At 35.4% G+C, this 20,066-nt stretch overlaps 1 protein-coding gene across 3 annotated transcripts in view; it reads left to right on the top strand.

Annotated features, from left to right (window-relative positions):
- Positions 1 to 20,066, top strand: part of LOC136798067 (leucine-rich repeat serine/threonine-protein kinase 2-like) — a 34,353-nt gene continuing 14,287 nt past the window's right edge. The window contains exons 1-2 of one of the 3 annotated variants that reach the window (XM_067054650.1): positions 1 to 809; positions 1,338 to 1,712. In XM_067054650.1, coding sequence (XP_066910751.1) covers positions 38 to 809; positions 1,338 to 1,712 — 1,147 coding nt within the window. In that variant the 5' untranslated portion in view covers positions 1 to 37. Of the gene's footprint in view, positions 810 to 1,337; positions 1,713 to 13,745; positions 13,870 to 17,845; positions 18,037 to 20,066 lie in introns of those variants that run through there. The other 2 variants (XM_067054653.1, XM_067054652.1) reach the window with 2 other exon arrangements.

The following is a 20,066-nucleotide window of genomic DNA, read 5'->3' as shown; positions in this document are numbered from 1 at the left end:
AAGAAAAAAAAAGGAAACAATTTGAATTTGAGGCGGGATGGGTGAATGTGCGGATGGAATACTGGACACTTTGTTACAAGTGGAGAATTTGGGAAATGCAATCAAGACATACCCGATCCCTCCCATTGATGTTTTAAACCCTGAAAGAATACAAATTATAGAAGAGCAACAGGAGGCTGTCGCAGATCTTTTGAACAAATTAACTTTAAACAATAATCTGACATGTATATCAAAAGTACTTGAAGATATATTAAGTATTGAGGGCACTTCTGATGATCTTCCTCATTGTTTATATCCAATGCTGATGAAAAAACCCTACTTAAATATACTATACCGAGAAATATCTACTACTAATGTTGAGCTTGCTATTTGTGTATTAACCAAGATATTGGAATATTGTCAAGACAAAGATGACTTTCGCCAGTTTTCAAGAACCTTTTTTTATGAGTTGGACTTTGAATTTGACCTTCAGACATTGCTACTGAATGAACTAGAAAAGTGTGTAACTGGGGAAGAGAATGCAGAAACAAGCATTGTTGTCATTCTGTTGAACTTCTTGGTGCAATTTTTCAAGAGATTATCTCATTTTGATTTGACGGATCAAAACCCTGTCAATAATATGTTGAATTTCACTAAAGTGATCATTAAAAGCATTGAGATTTGTATGTTTGAAGAAGATGTTGCATTGTATGGGATTGAATTGCTTGAATGTCTCCTCTTACAACAGCGAGATGGTATGTGGCTTATGTTGATCAAGAATGGTTGGTACCGTGTTCTATTTGATGTGCTCTCCACTCATCCTTATGAAAGTAAACATAATTGAGCATAATTTTATCTTGTTTGAAAGTTCTTATGTCTCAAACGTCTAGTCAAATTCAAGAAATGGCATTGGCCTATTCTAGAAATAGTCTCTACCCCCTATGTTGAGAAGACTTTACGTGGTGGTCTAGTAAATAAAAGTAAAATAATTTGGAAAATCCATGATGGTCAATAAAGTGAGGTCGAAAATCAAAAATTCAAGGGGGTCCTGAAAAATTAAAAAAAAATCCAGAGGGGTCACCTTTCCCAAAAAAGACTTCCTCAACATAAAGGGGCACAAATTCAAATTTTTTCTGGAATATAGCCCATTTTTGTCTTAACTTAAAATTATGCAAATTCCAAGAATTTCCAGAAGACTGATTTGTTGTTTCAGACTTAGAAAGTTCTTATTTTGAGTGCTCATTTTATAATGAATGATGATTATTGTATATCAACAGCGTTCAGTATTTCATTTTTACCCACCACATTTTCATTACTTGTATATTTAAAAGAACATTCAATTACTTTTCATTTTTCAGAGGATGTGGTTCGAAGCACAAGTTGCTTGTTTACTCACTTATTCTGCCAATCGGCTCCCGCTCCCTATGAAAAACATCTAGCCTGTAAAAGTGAAGAGCTACTAAACACAAAAGCTTCCATAGGCTACTTCACATCAGAAAGTGTTGTCTACATCATCAATCGACTGAACTTTTATGAAGATTATCCAGATTTCATGTATATCTTTCTAAATGTTATTCAAGAGATTTCGATATTCGAAGATCTTGCTGAGATTCTGATCGAACAGGGTGCCGTTTCTATCATAATGGATTGGATGAGTCAACTGATTGGCAATGGAAAGATCCAATTGGCTGCTTTAAAAACAGTCCAGAATTTAAAAAGTGCTGGCTTTGAAGGTATGGTGTTTTTTATTTTTTATGACAACTTAACAAGCTGATTTGATTCAAGACAAAAGATTACCGTACATCCTCAATTAAGCGCCTCCTCTAATATGGGCCGCACCTAAAATTCAGAAAATAACGAAAAGCAAGAATGGAACATCACAGATCCATTTACACGTTTTTTTCTTTTTATAAGCATAACGTTTAAAAGTATATACAGCCTCAGTTTTGGGTACCTAAACAATGGCTCTATTGTTTGAGAACAATAATGGTAAGCATAAATGCGAGCCTAATATAGCTTATAAAACAAACAACGTGTATTCGTTCTCGTATGTTACTCACCCCCGATAGAATCCTTAACTTTCGTAGTAAGAGCCAACTTTAAAGGATATCAATCAACCAATGGATCGAATCAAATTCTTAGAATAGGTCAAAACTTTAACAAAACTCGAATTTCGAAATAACTCACCGCCCTCTAAAATCACTAAAATTGAATGAGCATTTCGCCGCTATTTGAGGAAAAACAGTAAACACCAGGACTTGAATTGATACCGAGTTTATGTATGTGTGTGTTTTTTGCGACGGAGACGGCTAGCTTTTTATTTGTCTCTAGGTCCTGATCGACTGAGGAATATGATAAATCAGCACTTGTACTGTCCTCATTCATGTTTGTGGGTTTAGAGAACTGTGGGTTGTTGTTTATCGTTTCAGCCAGTCCGCCGTCCTTAAAGCGCAGATACATAAACTCGGTCATTAGTGTTTGCAACGGTGTATATTTAATTTTTCTTCTTTGAAAAATCATAGAGGTAATCATTTAGTTAGACGGAGTTACAACTTTTCTGTAATAGCCAAAGAAGTTATAAAACTCTTTAGAAATTTCTTTCAAATCGGCCTCCTTTGATTACCAATCATTGATAGCAAAAATCAGTCAAGATATAGATTATAAGAACTAAAGTTATTCTGTCCAACGAAAATCGTATTTTTAGGTAAAATGCGAATTTTTTTCGATCAACAATTTCTTTATAGTTTTAAAAGAAGTTTTTAATTTTATCGGGAAACTTACGAGAGGTAAACTTCTTAGAAAAGAGATAGTAGGAGTGGTATCTCCATCTATATTTTTATTACCTCCATGGAACAATACTGTCTGGTTTACGTCACGTCAGTGCACGTCATAAGATCTTTGTTCTATTAGGGGGGGGTCAGGGTCCAGGATACCAAAAACCTATTGGTATCGATACCAACATCAAAATCCTGATTTTCTGAAAGAGGGGGGACCCACCCCCCTAAATTGGTATCGATACGAACTTGAAAATCCTGATCTTTCTGACAAGGGTGAACCACCCCCCCCCTAAATTGGCAATCAGTAAAAATGCAAGAAGTTATATGCATAGGATACTGCATACAAGGGACGCTAAAAAAATCTGTGGATGTTTTTATTCAAAGAACATTCCTCTTATTAATCACTTAATTATACTATGTACCACACTTTAGACTCCTGAAAATGAAAACAAGTTTTTCTCATTCTAACACAACGTAAATTAAGTTTCTTGAACTAGCCTATATGATGAACGTTATGTACAGAAAAATTTTATCACGACTAAAAAAGTTCTAAGACTTGATTCAGTTTGTTCAACTCTAGTTTTGAATGAATTTTGGTTGATTGAAAGGATTGAGAGCAGCAAAAGTTAAATAAGAATAGAAATAGAATGAAGAATGCTTTTATATGGAATCAGGGTATAGTGTAAACGATTCAAATAAGTTTTTATACTTACATTATACAACATTTTAAGTCAGATACCAATTTCAAATTCTTTAAAAATTAAAAAAAGGGGGATCCACCCGTTCAATTTGGTATTGATACCAACTTTAAGATTCCCTAATTTTCAAAAAAAGGGGGACCCACCCCCTCATTTTGGTATCGATACCAACTTGACTTTTTGAATTTTGAAAAAAAATGACCCCGGCCCTGGGTTTGGTATCGATACCAACTTGACTTTTTGAATTTTGAAAGAAAATGACCCCGGCCCTGGGTTTGGTATCGATACCAACTTGACTTTTTGAAATTTGGAAAAAAATTGACCCCGGCCCTGGGTTTGGTATCTGGATCCTGACCCCCCCCCCTAGTTGTATTCTAAAGAGTTATAATAGGGTTTTTGAGTGTTACTGTTCTTGTTTCGATTCTTTTCATTTTGTTCTAAATGGTGCATTTGCTGTAGCAGAACTATTATCCAGATGCTATAAAAGGTCTGGATTAATTTTTTAGTATTGCTCTCAGCAGTTTCGATAGCCCTTGTAACTTTGGGATTGGAATTGAAGATTTCCCATGTAAAAAGTTATGTTGTATGTTAATCCCGTTATACAAACGGGAATGCTAAAGTATACTTTTGACTATAAAAAGGTCTATTTAAATTAATTTTAAGTATTGATCTCGGCAGTTTCGATAGCCCATATAACTTTGGGATTGAGATTGAAGATTTCCCACATGTAAAAAGTAAATGTTGTGTTTCACGTAATACCTTATTACACGAATATTACTAGTCATTTTATTAAAACCAGCCGTGGTGTCCTTGAAAAAGCTAATAAAATTCGTGTTAATTTTTGGCGTGTTAATTTCAAGGCCGTTGAATACTTGGTACAAACGGGAATGCTGAAGTATACTTTTGACTATAAAAGGTCTTTTTAAATTAATTTTTAAGTATTGATCTCAGCAGTTTCGATAGCCTTTGTAACTTTGGAATTGGAATTGAAGAAGTAAATGTTATGTTTCCCTACAAACGGGAATATATACTTAAGTATACTTTTGTCTATCATTGGTGCGGTTAGGTTATTTTTCACCTGTAAGTTCTCACTGCTCGCTGTTACCTCTTGATAGGGTTGTACGTCCTTTCATTGTCGTTATAGTAGAAACAAGTAGTTGTATTTATGGTCTTGTTTTTAATGAGGAACTTTCAGCCATAGATGATTTTGAAATTTGTTTTGAATACGGTATAGTTTGTCCGATTGTGTTGACCAAATTTACACAAACTTTTTTCACAAGATTTCTTCTAAGCCAAAAGTGCTTGATCAAAGCATAAACATAAGAAAGCCGAAAGCTATTAATGGTTTATTAAACATTAACAATAAGACTTGTATGGTTTTTGACTTTAGTTTGTTGACCTCAAACAGAAAAAGCAATTTTATTTCCCCAGTGATACCTGTCAAACCTTTGTTAAATGACAGCATCACTCTTTACAAAAATTTGAATCAATCATGCCTCGTCTGGAAAATCTATCACTATTCCAGACAGGATTATTTAGTCTATGTTGAATTTCCCTGAGAGATGAAATGTATGTAGCTATAGGTTTGCTAGCCTTTACTAGACGTCACCCGCGTTTTTTCACGCAATTAAAAAATCCCGGTTTTTGGTTAGGTGCTTCCAGTGTTTTTCTCTTTATTAGATCCATTAATTTTTCCCGAGGCATTCCGTTATGTCAACATTCAAAACCACTTTTAAATGAAAAATGTAATCCATTATATTACACTATAATGTTTCAAAGGGTATTTCATCCCATTTTCGATAGACCATGTAATTGTAGGTGTGGTATTTCTATTATTGATTTCAAAGTAAGCCTAATTTTATCTAGATAAAGCTCTGATAAACCTGAATTTTTTTATATTTGTCATATATATAACAGGTGGAATCGGAGAATGTACTGTGTATTTTTTGTTTGACGTTGGTTACTGTAACTGTTGTTTCATTTTAGGAAGAGACACTTTTGTAGAGCTCCATGTTAGTGTTATTTTTCAGCAATTATCTCCCTACGGTTCAGAAAATACTTCTATGTAATTTTGAATCATATTTTAGAGGAATTTTCAATAGCTAACAAGGTTCAGGGACTATCGCAATAGTGGGGCCTGTTTTTCCCTTTTCCATTCATCAAAGATATTTCTACTCTTATCCACTAGATATTTCCTTCCTCGTTATGCCTAGGCAAATGAATTAGTAAAAGTTTTGAAACTGGTGGGTGGGGCGCCACTTTGGAAAATTGGGGGCGCCATTTAAAAAAAGTTGACTTTGACCCCTCCAGAAAAATTTTCCCACAACGCCACTGATTGAGTATATTGTGATAAGTAGCTGCTGAAAAGTCTGGCGCCAATCCCTTCTTAAGTCTTAAATAATTGTCACTTGCCTGATAAAAATTCTTGCATAACTTTGAATTCTCGGTTTAATATGTTTTTTTCGAAGTTGTGCCGGTAATGTTTTTATTGGCATTCTTAAAATTAATTCAAATATACAGTAAATTGACCCTCAGGTTGATCAAATCTGTTTTAAATTTAAAGCTCAGAAGTTTAAAAGAATTACTACAAAGTTTCTTATGAATTCAGATGATTTTGTGGAAATTTTACAATTCTCAGGCCGGCTATGTTCTCACGATGTTCTTAATGTTCTTTTTTTTCAGTCTAAATCTTTTTTCAAACTGGGTCCTAATAAAATAACTTAAAGCAAACGCAGCTCAACATTTTACCTAAAAATGACGGGTTTTGCATAAAGTAGAGATTGGTCATCATTTTTGACAAACTGCAATTGTTTCAAACAACAATTCTCGCAAGAAATGCAGCTAAATATTAAAAAAATGAAATTATTGGTGTTGGTAAAGCCGTTGATTAGCCTTAAGCTACATAAAAACATTCCTCGTTGGATTAATCTAAATCTCCAAGATTTTTCAAATAATTAAAAGGAAGATGACAAAGAAAATAATTTCTACACTTACAATAATATTATAAACTGGTTCTCAGACGCTTGATAAATATTCGACCGACAGATAACAACGTTTTCAGGAGGTCCGTCTAAATCAGGTATTCGACCGCTAACGAATTACACTAATTGAGAAATTTCGGCCGTTGCTGCAGCTTACGGGTTTTATATTTGCGAAATGTGTAGTTTTAGGTATTTTGCCGTTAAACCATCTTATCATCCGATGATGGAAAAAGTCTGTGGCGTTTTCTCCTACCTATTGAAAGAGGAGGATCGGGTCGCCCCCGAATGTGTTCGTAGTCTTTCTTACAATTGATGAAGATTATTTCACGTGAAGAAGAAAAAGACTATCTCTAGTGTTTTCTGCTAATTCATAAAACATGGTTGAATAGGCGCCCGGGGGGGGGGGTACTTAGGCAAATGGAGGGTACGGTATGTGCCGCCCTTAAGGGTACCTTTTTTGGACTTCCGAAGTCCCGCTAAGGGTCGGAAAAATCAGGAAATCTAATCTCAGTCCCACTAAGGGTCGGAAAAATAGGAAAATTTCAACTTTTTACCCCCTGAAAGATCGAAATTTGGTCAAAATTGGTCAAATTTGTCCCGCTAAGGGTCGTGAAATTCCCAAAAATTTTCCTTTGTATTCTCCTTTTGAGTCCCCGTAAGGGTTCAAAGTTCGAAAGTCGGGCGGCACCCCCCCCCCCCGTCAGCTCGCAACCCTAGTACCCCCCCCCCCCCCCCGGAATAGGCGGACCCCATGAAATATATCCGTGACATTTCGAATACTGATTCAGGAGTTTTTTATCTAAGTTTGTCTTGAAATCACATTACCGCTCTAATTCATGATATGAATGCCCCATTGCCGTGTCAATTCTTGCGACATAACATCATATAACCAACAGCTGATTGGTTGCAAGTGACGTATTGACTGATTTTACCTCTAAAACCAATCATCTCTGCTGGGTCAATGATGTAATATACCATAAGACATTGTAATTGTTGCATATCATAAAGTAATGTAGATTCCAGGGATGTTTTTTAAAGTTGCTTTTTTACGACAATCTCAGGTCAAAGATAAACGTCACAAATACCGTCAACAGGCTGAAACTCACGTTGTCATAAAGAATACGTCATAAAAATTTTCATATTTAACTTCACAATGTACATGTTCTGCTCAGTTAGGAAGTAAGGAGGGTTTGTTTCCACATCGGCATGGTTTATTAATAAAGTTAGAAATGTTTGTTTTGAATTCGTAGACCGTTTCTTTTTTCTCACGAGACTCTCTCATATCCTGTGAACAGGTTGGATGCAACTGTTCGAACTCAATAAGTCGCTAACTTTCACACGTTGTCTCTTAGCTTCCTCAAACTTAGTTTGTGTTAGATTCTTTTGTCAGAAAATAATCTGTCAGTACAAATAACCTTTGCACATGGTTCTTTTTGTCAATTTTTTTTACCTTAGTTTACCTACCCTTTGCTCAATATTAGACAGATGGCTAAGGAACCTTTAAATATAGATAATGATGTGTGCCAACAGCTGCCAATGTTAAGTCTTATCATACTTTTAGGTCAACGTCCTACTTTTCCATTTCCATTTCTTAAGGCTTACTGGGGGGGGACTACCCTTCGCTCAATATTAGACAGATGGCTAAGGAACCTTTAAACATAGATAATGATGTGTGCCAACAGCTTCCAATGTTAAGTCTTATCATACTTTTAGGTCAACGTCCTACTTTTCCATTTCCATTTCTTAAGGCTTACTGGGGGGGGACTACCCTTCGCTCAATATTAGACAGATGGCTAAGGAACCTTTAAACATAGATAATGATGTGTGCCAACAGCTTCCAATGTTAAGTCTTATCATACTTTTAGGTCAACGTCCTACTTTTCCATTTCCATTTCTTAAGGCTTACTGGGGGGGGACTACCCTTCGCTCAATATTAGACAGATGGCTAAGGAACCTTTAAATATAGATAATGATGTGTGCCAACAGCTTCCAATGTTAAGTCTTACCATACTTTTAGGTTAACGTCCTACTTTTCCATTTCCATTTCTTAAGGCTTACTGGGGGGAAACTGACAATTTACAATTGAAATTGATCTCTAAAGGCTTGGGGACACGAGAAGTTTTTTCGCGTTGGTGCAATGCAACGTGCTCCATCCCACCAACCTGAAACGCTTTCTCGTTTCTCCACCCCATTTTTCTTTCTACCAATGAAAGTGAAGTCCCTGGGACAATGAAGCAAAATTGATTATTAGCGTTTCTTTTGGATATTTCCCTTACTTTTTGTCCTATGAAACGAAAAAAAGAACCATGGGATACGCACTTTTTTTCTTGTGTTGGTGGGATAGAGCATGTTGCATTGCATCAACGCGAAAAAACTGTCCCCAAGCCTTTAGGCTCGGCTTTTTCTCCTTGTAGGGAAATCAGGGTTTTGCGCCTTGCGTGCGTTAAGAAGTTAAGAGCTAGATCAGTCAAGGTTCCATTGAATTAACAAAGAATGCCTATGAAATCATATTTAACCACCACATTTTAAGCTTTTAGACTTGGCCTTTTGACCGAAAGCTTATGCTGGTATGTCGATCTATCATCTGGAGATTACTGCTCCTTTCTTTGTTTTAAAATGCGAGAAGCATGTTGCCATGAGGGCAGGCACAAAAACACGGATGAATCTTTTTCCCCGTCCCTGATCGAAAAGACACTCGTCTAGACAACTTTACATCATACTATTTAGCATCCTCCTCTTCCTCCACTAGAAACAATTTCGACAAATAAGCTGAGATATTGCCAATACCCTGAAGACACTGTTCGAAAGAAAACATCTAAAGCCGAGTCTACACTTTTAGAGTGGAACTATCTTTTGTGAATATAACAAATCAACGATTTTTCAAGATTTCCACCCTGAGTGTAGCAGTTCTGTAACTTTTCCGTTTATAGCAGAAATTCATTCATTTGAGATACAAATACACATCTCCGTCTTGCCGTTAAGAGAGTTTGTAGTCAAATGACCCAACCAAATTAACGATTTTTCAAAATTTCCGTCCGTCTATATTCACAAAAGATAGTTCCACTCTAAAAGTGTAGACTTGGCTTTAGACGTTCTCTTTGGACCAGTGTCTCCAGGATAATGGTGATATCTTCCAGTGGAAATTTCTCTTTTGAAAGATAATTCTGAAAAGGTCGTAAACCAGAGATCACCTACTATGGGCACATTTATGACGTAATTGAAACCCGCAAACTACCTTTCTTAGCAGTAACGCTTGTAGAGTCGCCATTTTCGTTTAGACAGGGGTGAAGAACGATTTTTACGACAAAGCACTTACCTCTTCCCCAAACATAATTACTGTATCGTTTAAATCTGCTCTCCTACGCAAATGCTCCTTCACCCCTATCTACGCTACTGGTGACAGTGCCGTAGCTACCGGGGGCGAGCCATCATGAAATTTTCAATATAACCTCCCCCCTCGGACCAAACCATAGTTTGCCTTCGTGGTGCCAATAAACCCCAGCCCTCCCCTTCATAACAAAATGTTTTCTACGGCATTGGCTCATATACATAAACATAAGGCGTGATTGTACTTGGCTGTTTATTATAATTTGTCGTTAACGTGATGGCGGATAGTTCAAAACAAATTTCCGTGACTGCAGCGAGTGTTGATTGGAAAAACTATTTTTACCTGGTCAAAAATAAGCTTCATAAACCCCTTAAATCCTTCTAAACATGCGTCTGTAATTCAAAAAGGGCTATTTCACGTGTAAAATCAATGGAATTTGTTTTTTAGAAGGTCGGGGTTAATCATTAAGAGAATCAAGTTTCCTTCATCGCTAAGGTGAAAAAATATATCAAGTGTGAGCGAAAGATAGACTTCATAGTAAAATGCTATTTTTGTTGATCGTTTTCGAAAGGTCTCGTAAGGTGTTTCAGACATTATTTTAGCCTGGATGCAAAAACGATTTTAAGTTAGGTTCGATTTCTATTAAAATCAATATTTTAAGTTATTCTCGGTGTAAAATTTCAAATTAAAATAATCTTATTGATGGTGTGATTTTTGTGATGATTATGGATAGTTAAGGACCTTCTCAATGGTGTAGGAAATTGTTTCATGGTTACTCAAGCTGACGTATTTAGTAAGTTCTGGACTTCTTAAAATTTCTCCCTTGGAAACTCTGCTTTGGTGTCGTAATTTTGGAGCTTGAGGATTTCAAGAAAGTCGTGGTAATAATCCTTGTCAATGGAATCCTATACTAGTACTCAGTTTGTATAATTACGCTGTTATTCAAAATTAGAAGAATGATCTGATCCGGTTTGGCAATGTATCCAAAAAGACTTGACCTGAGTGTTCATAGGTGTAACCTTTGTAAGAGGCCTGGTAAATAATACAAGAGAGCTACTCCAAGATTTTAATTCCCATTCATTTATGAGTAATACTTGTCATACTACCCTTTTTTAAAGAACATCCAAAATTTTTGAAGGCTTCGGATGTTCTTACTTAGTTTAAGCCTAAGCCTTCTTTCACCGTCTTGTGAGTAATTTTGTCAATTTTTACTGAGAAATTTGGTGGTTTAGATTCCATAAAGTCTAAAAATGTTCTTTACTTGTTATTAATATTTTGGTTATCGAAGTCTCGTGTACTTATACTTCATAAAAAACGTGTCCCCTTAATCAAAAAATTTTACACTTCGTTACACGGATGTCATTCGATAAAGTGACTTTAAAATCACTATGAAATAAAATGACCAAAACTTGAAAACACTTTCGTTGAGAAAAGATAAGATGCTTGATAGATGAAGTTACTAAGGGGTGTTTGCTTCTACTGTAATCGTTCGTAATAGGATTTGTGATAAAAGAATGTCATTGATGAAAGTCTAAGCCTTTGTTGAGAGGGTTGGGGTATAAATAGGAAGAAAAGATAATCAATAAAAGACTCAAACCACATTTTTGTTGAATTCAAAATATACGGTAGTGACAGGTTACGGAGCGCGTTTTAGTTTTATGTTTATCATTTAATTCTATCATATCTTTTATTTCTCTTTTTTTTTTGTAAAAAATTATGATATAACTTTCGATGACATAAGTTTCAGATGACCTTTTTTTTTTTCCAAATAGTTCAGCTCGTATGACAGTATGATTGCTTTTACACCGATCAGTTGTTTTGTGTTTTGATCATTTAGTTTAGGCGGGGTTCTTGTTACATTGGCTTGACGGATCTTTGGACGGACTTTTTATGTGGATAGGCCAGTAATTTAGACATTTTTAGACAGTCTTTTGAATGAATTCAAGGGGTCCACGGCTATCTATGAACTAAACAAAGTATAGGAAGAGGCACGCTTTAGATCATTCAGTCATCTATCCTAACAGTCACACTGTCGACCGTCTATTCCCAATTGTGGAGGTACAATATTCCCCCAAGACTGATTGCGGGACGTTTTTTTTGTCAATGTAAGTCAGATTCGTTGACTTCATATTTCTGATGGATTGACATATTATTATCAATTTCACTTTCAAAATAAAACTGTGAAGTTCCATATTCTTTACTGTGCATTTTCTCTGTTGTTTTTTTTTGTCCACTCAAAGTTGAGTCGGTTGCAATGTAACACAGATTCCAACTTGTTGATAGCTATTTCTAATCTTTCTAGGAACCTAGTCATTTTAGGGCGAACATACGGTGCTGTTAGTTCAGACAAGTTATTTTTAGATTTTCGACAAAAAGTGTTACTTTAGTCAGCGGAAACAATATAAAACCATTTGCCTAACAGATTAGATATATTTGTTTGACATATTGGGCTCACTTGTCTGTTTGTTGACTTCCCAAGAATCGTGGTTACAAAAGTTTGAATGGCCAGTCTGTATTTTCATTTCACCATATACTATCAAGCTGGCATACGCTGTGAAAAGGGTGTCATGAACCTTTTGTTGTGCTTATAAATAGCCTCCCCCATCAAGAGGTCAGCAAACAGAGCTGATTTCTCGCATCCCTTTGCCAAGGGAGATTTTAGAGAGTTTAAAATAATTATACCGTAAAGGTTTTAACCGTGCTTTTTAAAGTTTCTATCATTTGATTTTAATTGATACGCTACTATACATAGATTGTGTCGTGAGTGAGCTCAGTGGACTTGAATTTGCAAAGTGTACGTTTTCATTATTCTTTTAGTGAGAAGCAGTTAGAAAATGCGTTAGTAGCTATCGGGCAGCCAGAGTTAAGCATGCAATTTTGAATGACTTTGTGTTAAAATATCAAAGATTAAAGCTTTAGGACAGTATAAGTGTTCAGGCCAAAAATACTTAGTTTCCTTTAGACGATGTTATCGTCCGTTACAGTGATAGTAAAGGTGGGAAAATATGGCGTTATGGCGTTATGGCTGTATACGGAAAATAATCGGCGGGAGAGTTTCGAAGAACTGGCAACTCTACCGACTGTAAACTCTTTTCGGCAAAAAAACCCTTTTGCGAATTTTCTTCGGCTTTGGGCTTTTTTCTTAAAGATAGTGATTTGTCTTAGACTATAGCATAGTTTCCTCATACGCATGGAATTTTAATAGAAAGATCGCGTCAAAAAAAGAGAAAAAAATCTGGACATGGTGTCCCGCAGGTATTAAAGGATATTGTTGAATTTTTTATGTTTCTCTATCTTGAAATGTCAATGTATGTGAAAAATTCAGACCCCATTTTGAAGTATCCTTCCTAAGGCATGGCAAATCTCACCAGTCTTAACATGATCTCAAGTCCGGCCAAAAAAATTAATTTTGAAAATTAGATATTTGAAAAAGTAAATTGTTACCAGAAGGTCATCATCATCAACGTACAAAAGTTTCCAGCGTAGACTTTCTTTTATTGAGAAGTGATGAGTATATTGATTCACACTGCATCAGTAAGGTTGAAATTCCGGTCAAGAGAATGAAAATTAGCGTGGTGATGTCTGAAAAGTTCAATGTTCAAAAGTTTCAAGCGTAGTGTCTTCCTTTCGAAACAAAGAAAGTTCTGATTGAGAGAAACGAGTCAAACCTGATCAAGTCCTCTTTCATCTGATTGGCTGGCTCGATAACCCGAACAACTTTTGTTGGTTTTCCAACAGTGGGTATTGGACTTTGTGCCTCGCTTATTCAAATGGTTTTATAAGAGCTTTGTATAAAAAGTTCTAAGGTCAAGGTCACATGGATCATTCTCTCTTGTGTTTCCTTAAGGAAGATTGGACGAGATTTCAATTTTCTGAAATAATAAACTTTCGTTTCGTGGCAGGTGTATAAATTTTATCACAATGTTAAATATTTTCAAATCATTCGTTCTTTTCGTGGTACAGAGAATGATATAGAAAAATAAGAGCAGTTCGCTCGCATTGGATACAACTTGCTGGGTTTTCCAACTGATAATATACCAACTTGAAAGAGATGGTGGCACATGGGCATTACAAAGAATTTCTCATCAAACTTTTGAAACTGTGGAGTAAGTTATTTTGTCCCTTCCTTTTAAACTTGTTTCGTGTAAACTCTTGTTTCCCCCCCCCCCGGGGGGGGGGGTATTGGACTTCATTATTTAACATGCTCTTAAAGAGGCTTCGAAACTTCAATGGACGGTGTCTTTCGAATTTTTGGAATAGCAGGATGGCATAGTTTGGGGTTGGTGGGTTGGTCTTGATAATTTTTTGGTGGGCGAGATTGTAATAGTTTGGGGTTTGTTTTGATAATTCTTTGGGTTTATAGCGGGATTAGTGGAATGTTAGAAAAAAATTATTTTCAATGTGCCTGCTTCAATCGGTTAAACTGAGAAGCTTGAAACCATTTTAACTTGATGTAACCAATAGAATGGCTTCATTTCGTCTCATAACGAAACGGAATCGTTACGTGTAAGCATGATCTAAAGGGGAAGAATATAAAGTTTTATTTTGGTCAAGCTTGAAATAGTGAGACCATCTAGTAAGTAGAGGTGACCCTTCAAAATGTTTGTCACATTTTACGCGACATGTTGCTTCTAAGGATTACTATGTTTGCGAGCTGTTATTTTTTTTAAATCTACCTAGATTCAATTTTTAATCTAGTTTTTGAATAAAATCCAAGTGGATCGCAAAACTTCACATACTGGGTCCAATTTCCCCAGGTGTTTCATGCCCAGGTGACAATATATACAGGTCTTTGAAAAGACAGGAGAAGTTTTTCCGCTAATTTCCTCTATGGAGTGTCATTCAAAAGCAGATGTTGTGACTGATTTTCTATACTTTTTGTGGACGATACCCTTCTATAAATGTGAGCAAACAGTGAGCAAATGAATAGATATTTTGAGCGGTATAACTTCCTTATGCGTTATCCATAACATTACTCGATCATGGTGTGAGCTCGACCAGCAGGTAAGGTCTGACGTAAACATTCGTCGCAATTTTTCTTCGTGCATAATGTTTTGTTGAACCTGTTTCTATTAAAACTTTTAAGTACGCGGAAAAACTGTCTGTAACGTCCCAGCATGAATTTTAAGGAAAAAATGTGACGATAAGCAATTTCGGACTCTTTTTATCTTGCAATAGAACCTACCGTTAATAACCCGCGGTCGCATTTTATTCTCCTTCAAAGATCAAACTCTTTGGATATATTGGTCATTCACCAAGAATTTTATTATTTTTTCGATCAAAGCTCGTCAAAGTCCATACGTATCAGAAGCTTTTTAATATCCAAAATGTGCATGCGTCATGCAGAATTAAAATTGTTTTGGACAAAATTTTAATCTTTCTTTATCATTGCATCTAGGTCATATAGATAAAAGTAAAACCTTTTAAGTTATATAATGTTTGAACAGACATTACAAAAATTTATCGAAATTTGATCGTCGTGTGAAATATATAAAATAGAAGGTGAAATTTTCGTTTTCCTCTTCGCGAAAGTAACTGATACCCCTGATTTTATTTTACACATCTACAAAGTTAACCCAAACACAAAATTTAACTAAGTCAAAAAGTTTCCGACGATGATCTTTCTAAGGAGGCTTCTTAGGTACCTCTACTAAAGGATTGTTATTAGAAAATCAACCGAACCAAACCGAAAAGAAACAGAAAACGGGTGATAGACACCATTTCAATGACTATGAGTGAACAATCTTTGCCGAAAATCTTCTAGAGGAGCGCCCATGATGATACGCCCTTTGTCTGTTGAGTTTGTGCGCAAAAAATTGATCAGAGTTAGGTCATGTTAAGTTCAACCTTTTCACTGTTTGAACATTTTTTTCATCATCGCGTGATTTCGTCAGAATTTATTTTGTACCCCATGCTGTTTATTTTCTTTCTGTGCACACAAAAAATGACGTAATGTTGTGCAAGCCCCAGTGTAATTGTACCGTTGAGTTGACATTCTAGACGATGTCGTTATCGGGTCTTTTTAGCTGGCTCTAATCAAATTTGGTGATAATCTGTGGTTCGATTACCAACCTCCGTCTGGCTAGCCTGTGGACCGCTTCTATATTTTGGCAATTCTTTTTCATCATATAAAGTCCTCATGAGAAAAGTTTCCGCACCTCCGATCGGTTTTACCGACCCATACATACATACAGCCAACTCTCTCTCTCTCTCTAATTCGAACCTCTACTATTCGGATCGTTCTATAATTCAAACTAAAATATTGGTCCCCTCAGCTAGAAAGTAGTATAAAATAGTCTCTGTAATTCGAATAATTCTCTAATTCGAAGAAAATTCTTAGTCTCTTGAAGTTGAAGATCGAATTAGAGGGAGTCAACTGTGCCCTTAGGAACAGAAATTTAACATTCCATGGTCAGACGAATTCGAGAGTGACCATTATGTATATTTTACTGTACTCGTACAACATAACAAAACTATCAATGAGCTTTCTCAAAACAGCTTTATACCAATCCTCGTACCATTTAATTTAAGGATGTCAAGACGCATTTGTTGATATTGTGAAATGAATTTTGATAACCCTCTATTTCTATTTCGAGTGGCTGTTGACCGCCAATATCCTTCTTGATGTTTATTTAAGCGATAAGTTCCTCATTTCGTCCAGCTAAGTCGGAAATCCTCCACTATAACAAGCCCTTGCAAAGACGTAAAAGGGTGGTCGGCTATTTCTCGAAATAGAAATTGAAGTGTTTTTGATTGCGCAATAATATTGGGTTGTTGTGTGCTAAGTAAATGACTTTCTTTTGTCGGGTTCCAAATAATGGTAGCCTCTTATATCTAGAGCTTAGGTAGCCTGGAGATCCATGCTATGATTTCTTATTTTATAAACTGACGGCGAAATATATAGCATGGTTAGGGCTGAGAGTTTGAATTTCCCAGATCCTAATGACTGTTTAAAACACAGCCAATCAAATTATATTATTCATTCGCTGGTCACACTTCCTTAGAGAAAACGAAATTTTGGTTTTTATTTTAGTAAGTGAGGACAGCGCTAATTTCCATTTTTTTGAGGCAGATTTCTGCCTCAAAGCTCGTACCGGTCCTGTATACATCAGATCATAAAAATACAGGACGGGTCTCCTGTCTAGAACTTAGGCTGATTGGAACTTATGAAATTGAATTTTCAGACATGCTTAACAAACTTCTATCTCAGACATCATGAGGAGATCAGAATAACAAGATTAAAAACGCAGATCATCAACTTTTGGAAAATTGTCTACTATTATGCAACTATGATTATATTATCTTTATTGAACCAAATTAGATTTTAATTTTAACTGCTTTTCCATAAAGATAGAAACGCAATTATATTACAGAAGCGTCTGAGAAAGAAATATGTATATTGTAGCTTTTTGAGGTCACCTATGTGTCAGCACATTTCTCTAAGTAACATACACTCTTTTTAATTGGATTATTCAAGGGAATGACTAGGCTAAATTAGAAGCCATATAAAAACAAACCTGCTTGCGATCGGCACTCAGCGGCACCACTTCAATGCTTCGAGACGTTGCACGAATTAAGAAATACCGACTATTGAATTTGTAATACAGTTGGGTCTCCGTAACTCGAAACAAAAAGTTTTTTCGAGTTAAGAAAATTTCGAGTTTTGGAGCAGAGTTGATAAGGCATTGTTAACTAAAGGAACGAGAAAAAAATGTTCGAGTTAAAGAGACTACTGTAGTAAAAGTGAAAGTAATGGATGAGAGCAATCGACAAACATCGTTCAAACGGGCTGACAGTTGACAACATCAAATATTTGTCAACGATTCAAAACAAAATCAATTTCGTTCATCTTGCATAATAGGATTCTAAAAAGAGCCTGATCTCATGTATACTTGTTGATATGTGAGACAAATGTATGGATGCTAATAAACTCTTATTTTTCTGTGTTTTTTGCTTAAACATACAAATTTTATCGTTGTGTTCACATCACAGGATTGAAATATTTCGCGTTTTTCTCAAAACAGTTGCAAGATTGCTTGATTTAAAGGGAATTAGAATTTTTGATAAATTTCGGCCTTTCTGCAAGACAAATTAACCTTTTTTTCACCGATTTCTTGCATTGCTGTTTTTAAAGTAAAGATTATTTGAATTTCATGGGTTGGCTACTTTCGTTCTTTGAAAGATGGTGTTTTTGTCAGATGTTGAGATCTGCCTTGGAATCCAGCATATTGATGAACTTGAGATTTTCATCAATTTTCCAGTCGTTTGGAAAGGTAATTTATGTTGTTTTTTTCCCATCGTTTTACATTTTCTTTCAACTGAGTTATTATTTTTAAAGAATATTCTAGGGTCAAGATCATTAATTTTAATTCGTTGTTACTTAAACTTGTTAAGACTTCGAACATGTATTAATTATGAATTGGCGGTTGTGGTTTAATATTTTAGTTAGATACTAAGATTGTATTGAATATGAAAGGAAAGAACGGTCTTGGTTATTTACCAGTATAGATCAACAAGGATCAACAGATCTTTGTTCCTCAAAGATTGAGAAGAGTTCGTTATATTATTGAATTGAATATAATTGCTCAAACTTTGCTTTGTTTTGGTCTACTTTCATGGGAGTAGAATAAGATTCATTCAGTATTTAAAGGTTTTGTAAAACAAAAACAAGGTGTTGTATATTTTGCGTTAAATTAATACAATTTAAGAGGCCTAAGTAAAAGCATTAGGAAAATTGACTTGACCAAAAATATCGAATTGTCCAAAACGGGATGAGCTGGAGTTTTTACAAGATACTTCACTAATTGGTCATTTGAAGTGATAGAGATGACGCGTTCTTTAGAAAAAGTAATAAGATTCTTTTATTACATCTTAACGACCAACCAAATCAAATAAGAGCTTGTAAAAACTCCAGCTTGTCCCTCCAAAACAAAGGCTGTGCAGCTCTCATAACTCGCACTTGAAAAAATTGAATTTGACCTTATGGTGACCTTATTTTTCTCTGTTCGATACACCGATGGAAATTGTTTGTTTGAACTAATGAATATGTCTGTTTGCCTGCAAGTGTATACATATTTGGATCAATTTTTTCGTTGTTATGGGTTTTCTACCTGACACACGTCCAAAAATTCAGCCTTTAATCTTGTCCTTGTGTGACGTCACTTTTCGGTATGCTAATATTCCCTGATCTAACGGGCGATCGATAGAGGCTTGAGAAAATTGTGCTTTATCGAGCCCGACTCGAGATTCAACATGCTTAATAATAGGGGAATTTCAAAATTCAATGGAAATATCTTGCGGTTTGCCCCCTAAATCGCTTGATTTGTGTACTCTTGTCGCGCCTACAATGAATTGCCTAGCTGTAAAATACTTTTAGATAAATGTATTTGCTGAAAGATTGTATACTGATGTTATCAGAAATGTAATTAGCTATCGACTTTTATAGAGATTAATAAACTAATTAGTAAAGTTTGTAAGGGAAAATGCCCCATCATTTCTTTTGGTATTAATCTATTTTGAGATAAAGTTGCCATAGGTATTTGTCTTGTGACTTAAAATCACGAGATTTTACTATTGATCAAAACATAATACTAGATCTAATTACCGTACGACAAAAATGTCGAAATTCTCTTAGTGTTTCTATGGGTTCCCCAATTCACCTTTTACATATCTTCTCATCCTTTCTTTAAGCTCTCAAAGGTATAAAAAATGTAGTATGAAATATTTTACGTTCGTGTCAAAGCTACGAGGGGAAACCTTATGCACGATTTGTGTAAAAGATGATGGATTTTTAGAGTTAAATTTTACTGACACTTTTGACCAAAAATGTCATTATAAAAACTCCTAAATTTACCGACCTTCCTTAGAGTATGGTTTTTGATGTTTAGATATTTCATATCTCATCTTTTTTTTAGCGTTGGTGACCTAGTTGAAAACAGTGATAGTCCTATGTGATCATTTTGAAACAACAGTTAGGTGTAAATTCTTTTCTAAACAGTGACTCTGAATATGAAATCCATTTCCAGTGTTATATAATAGTTTACCTCAAATTTCGCCCAACCCTTCATTTACCATCATGTCGATGTATAGGTTGTCTATAGGGTTGAATCTGGTTGAATTGATGGCTAGAGAGTATTGAGACCTTTTCTAGATTAGAGTAATGTAATTTTTGAAAAAATTATTTGACATTTGATTTTTAGTGTGAACTTGGAAAGCACCTTAAAAGTAGAAAAAGTCTTGAAAATGTCTGGATGACAGATTGCAAAGATGTATTGATGGTAACCGTAGTTAATGGTGATAGTTT

This window comes from Clytia hemisphaerica, unplaced genomic scaffold (assembly GCF_902728285.1).
Source record: "Clytia hemisphaerica strain Z4C2 unplaced genomic scaffold, Clytia hemisphaerica genome assembly, whole genome shotgun sequence".
In the NCBI taxonomy this organism is placed as follows: Eukaryota; Metazoa; Cnidaria; class Hydrozoa; order Leptothecata; family Clytiidae; genus Clytia; species Clytia hemisphaerica.
This window is presented reverse-complemented; position numbering and strand designations above follow the sequence as displayed.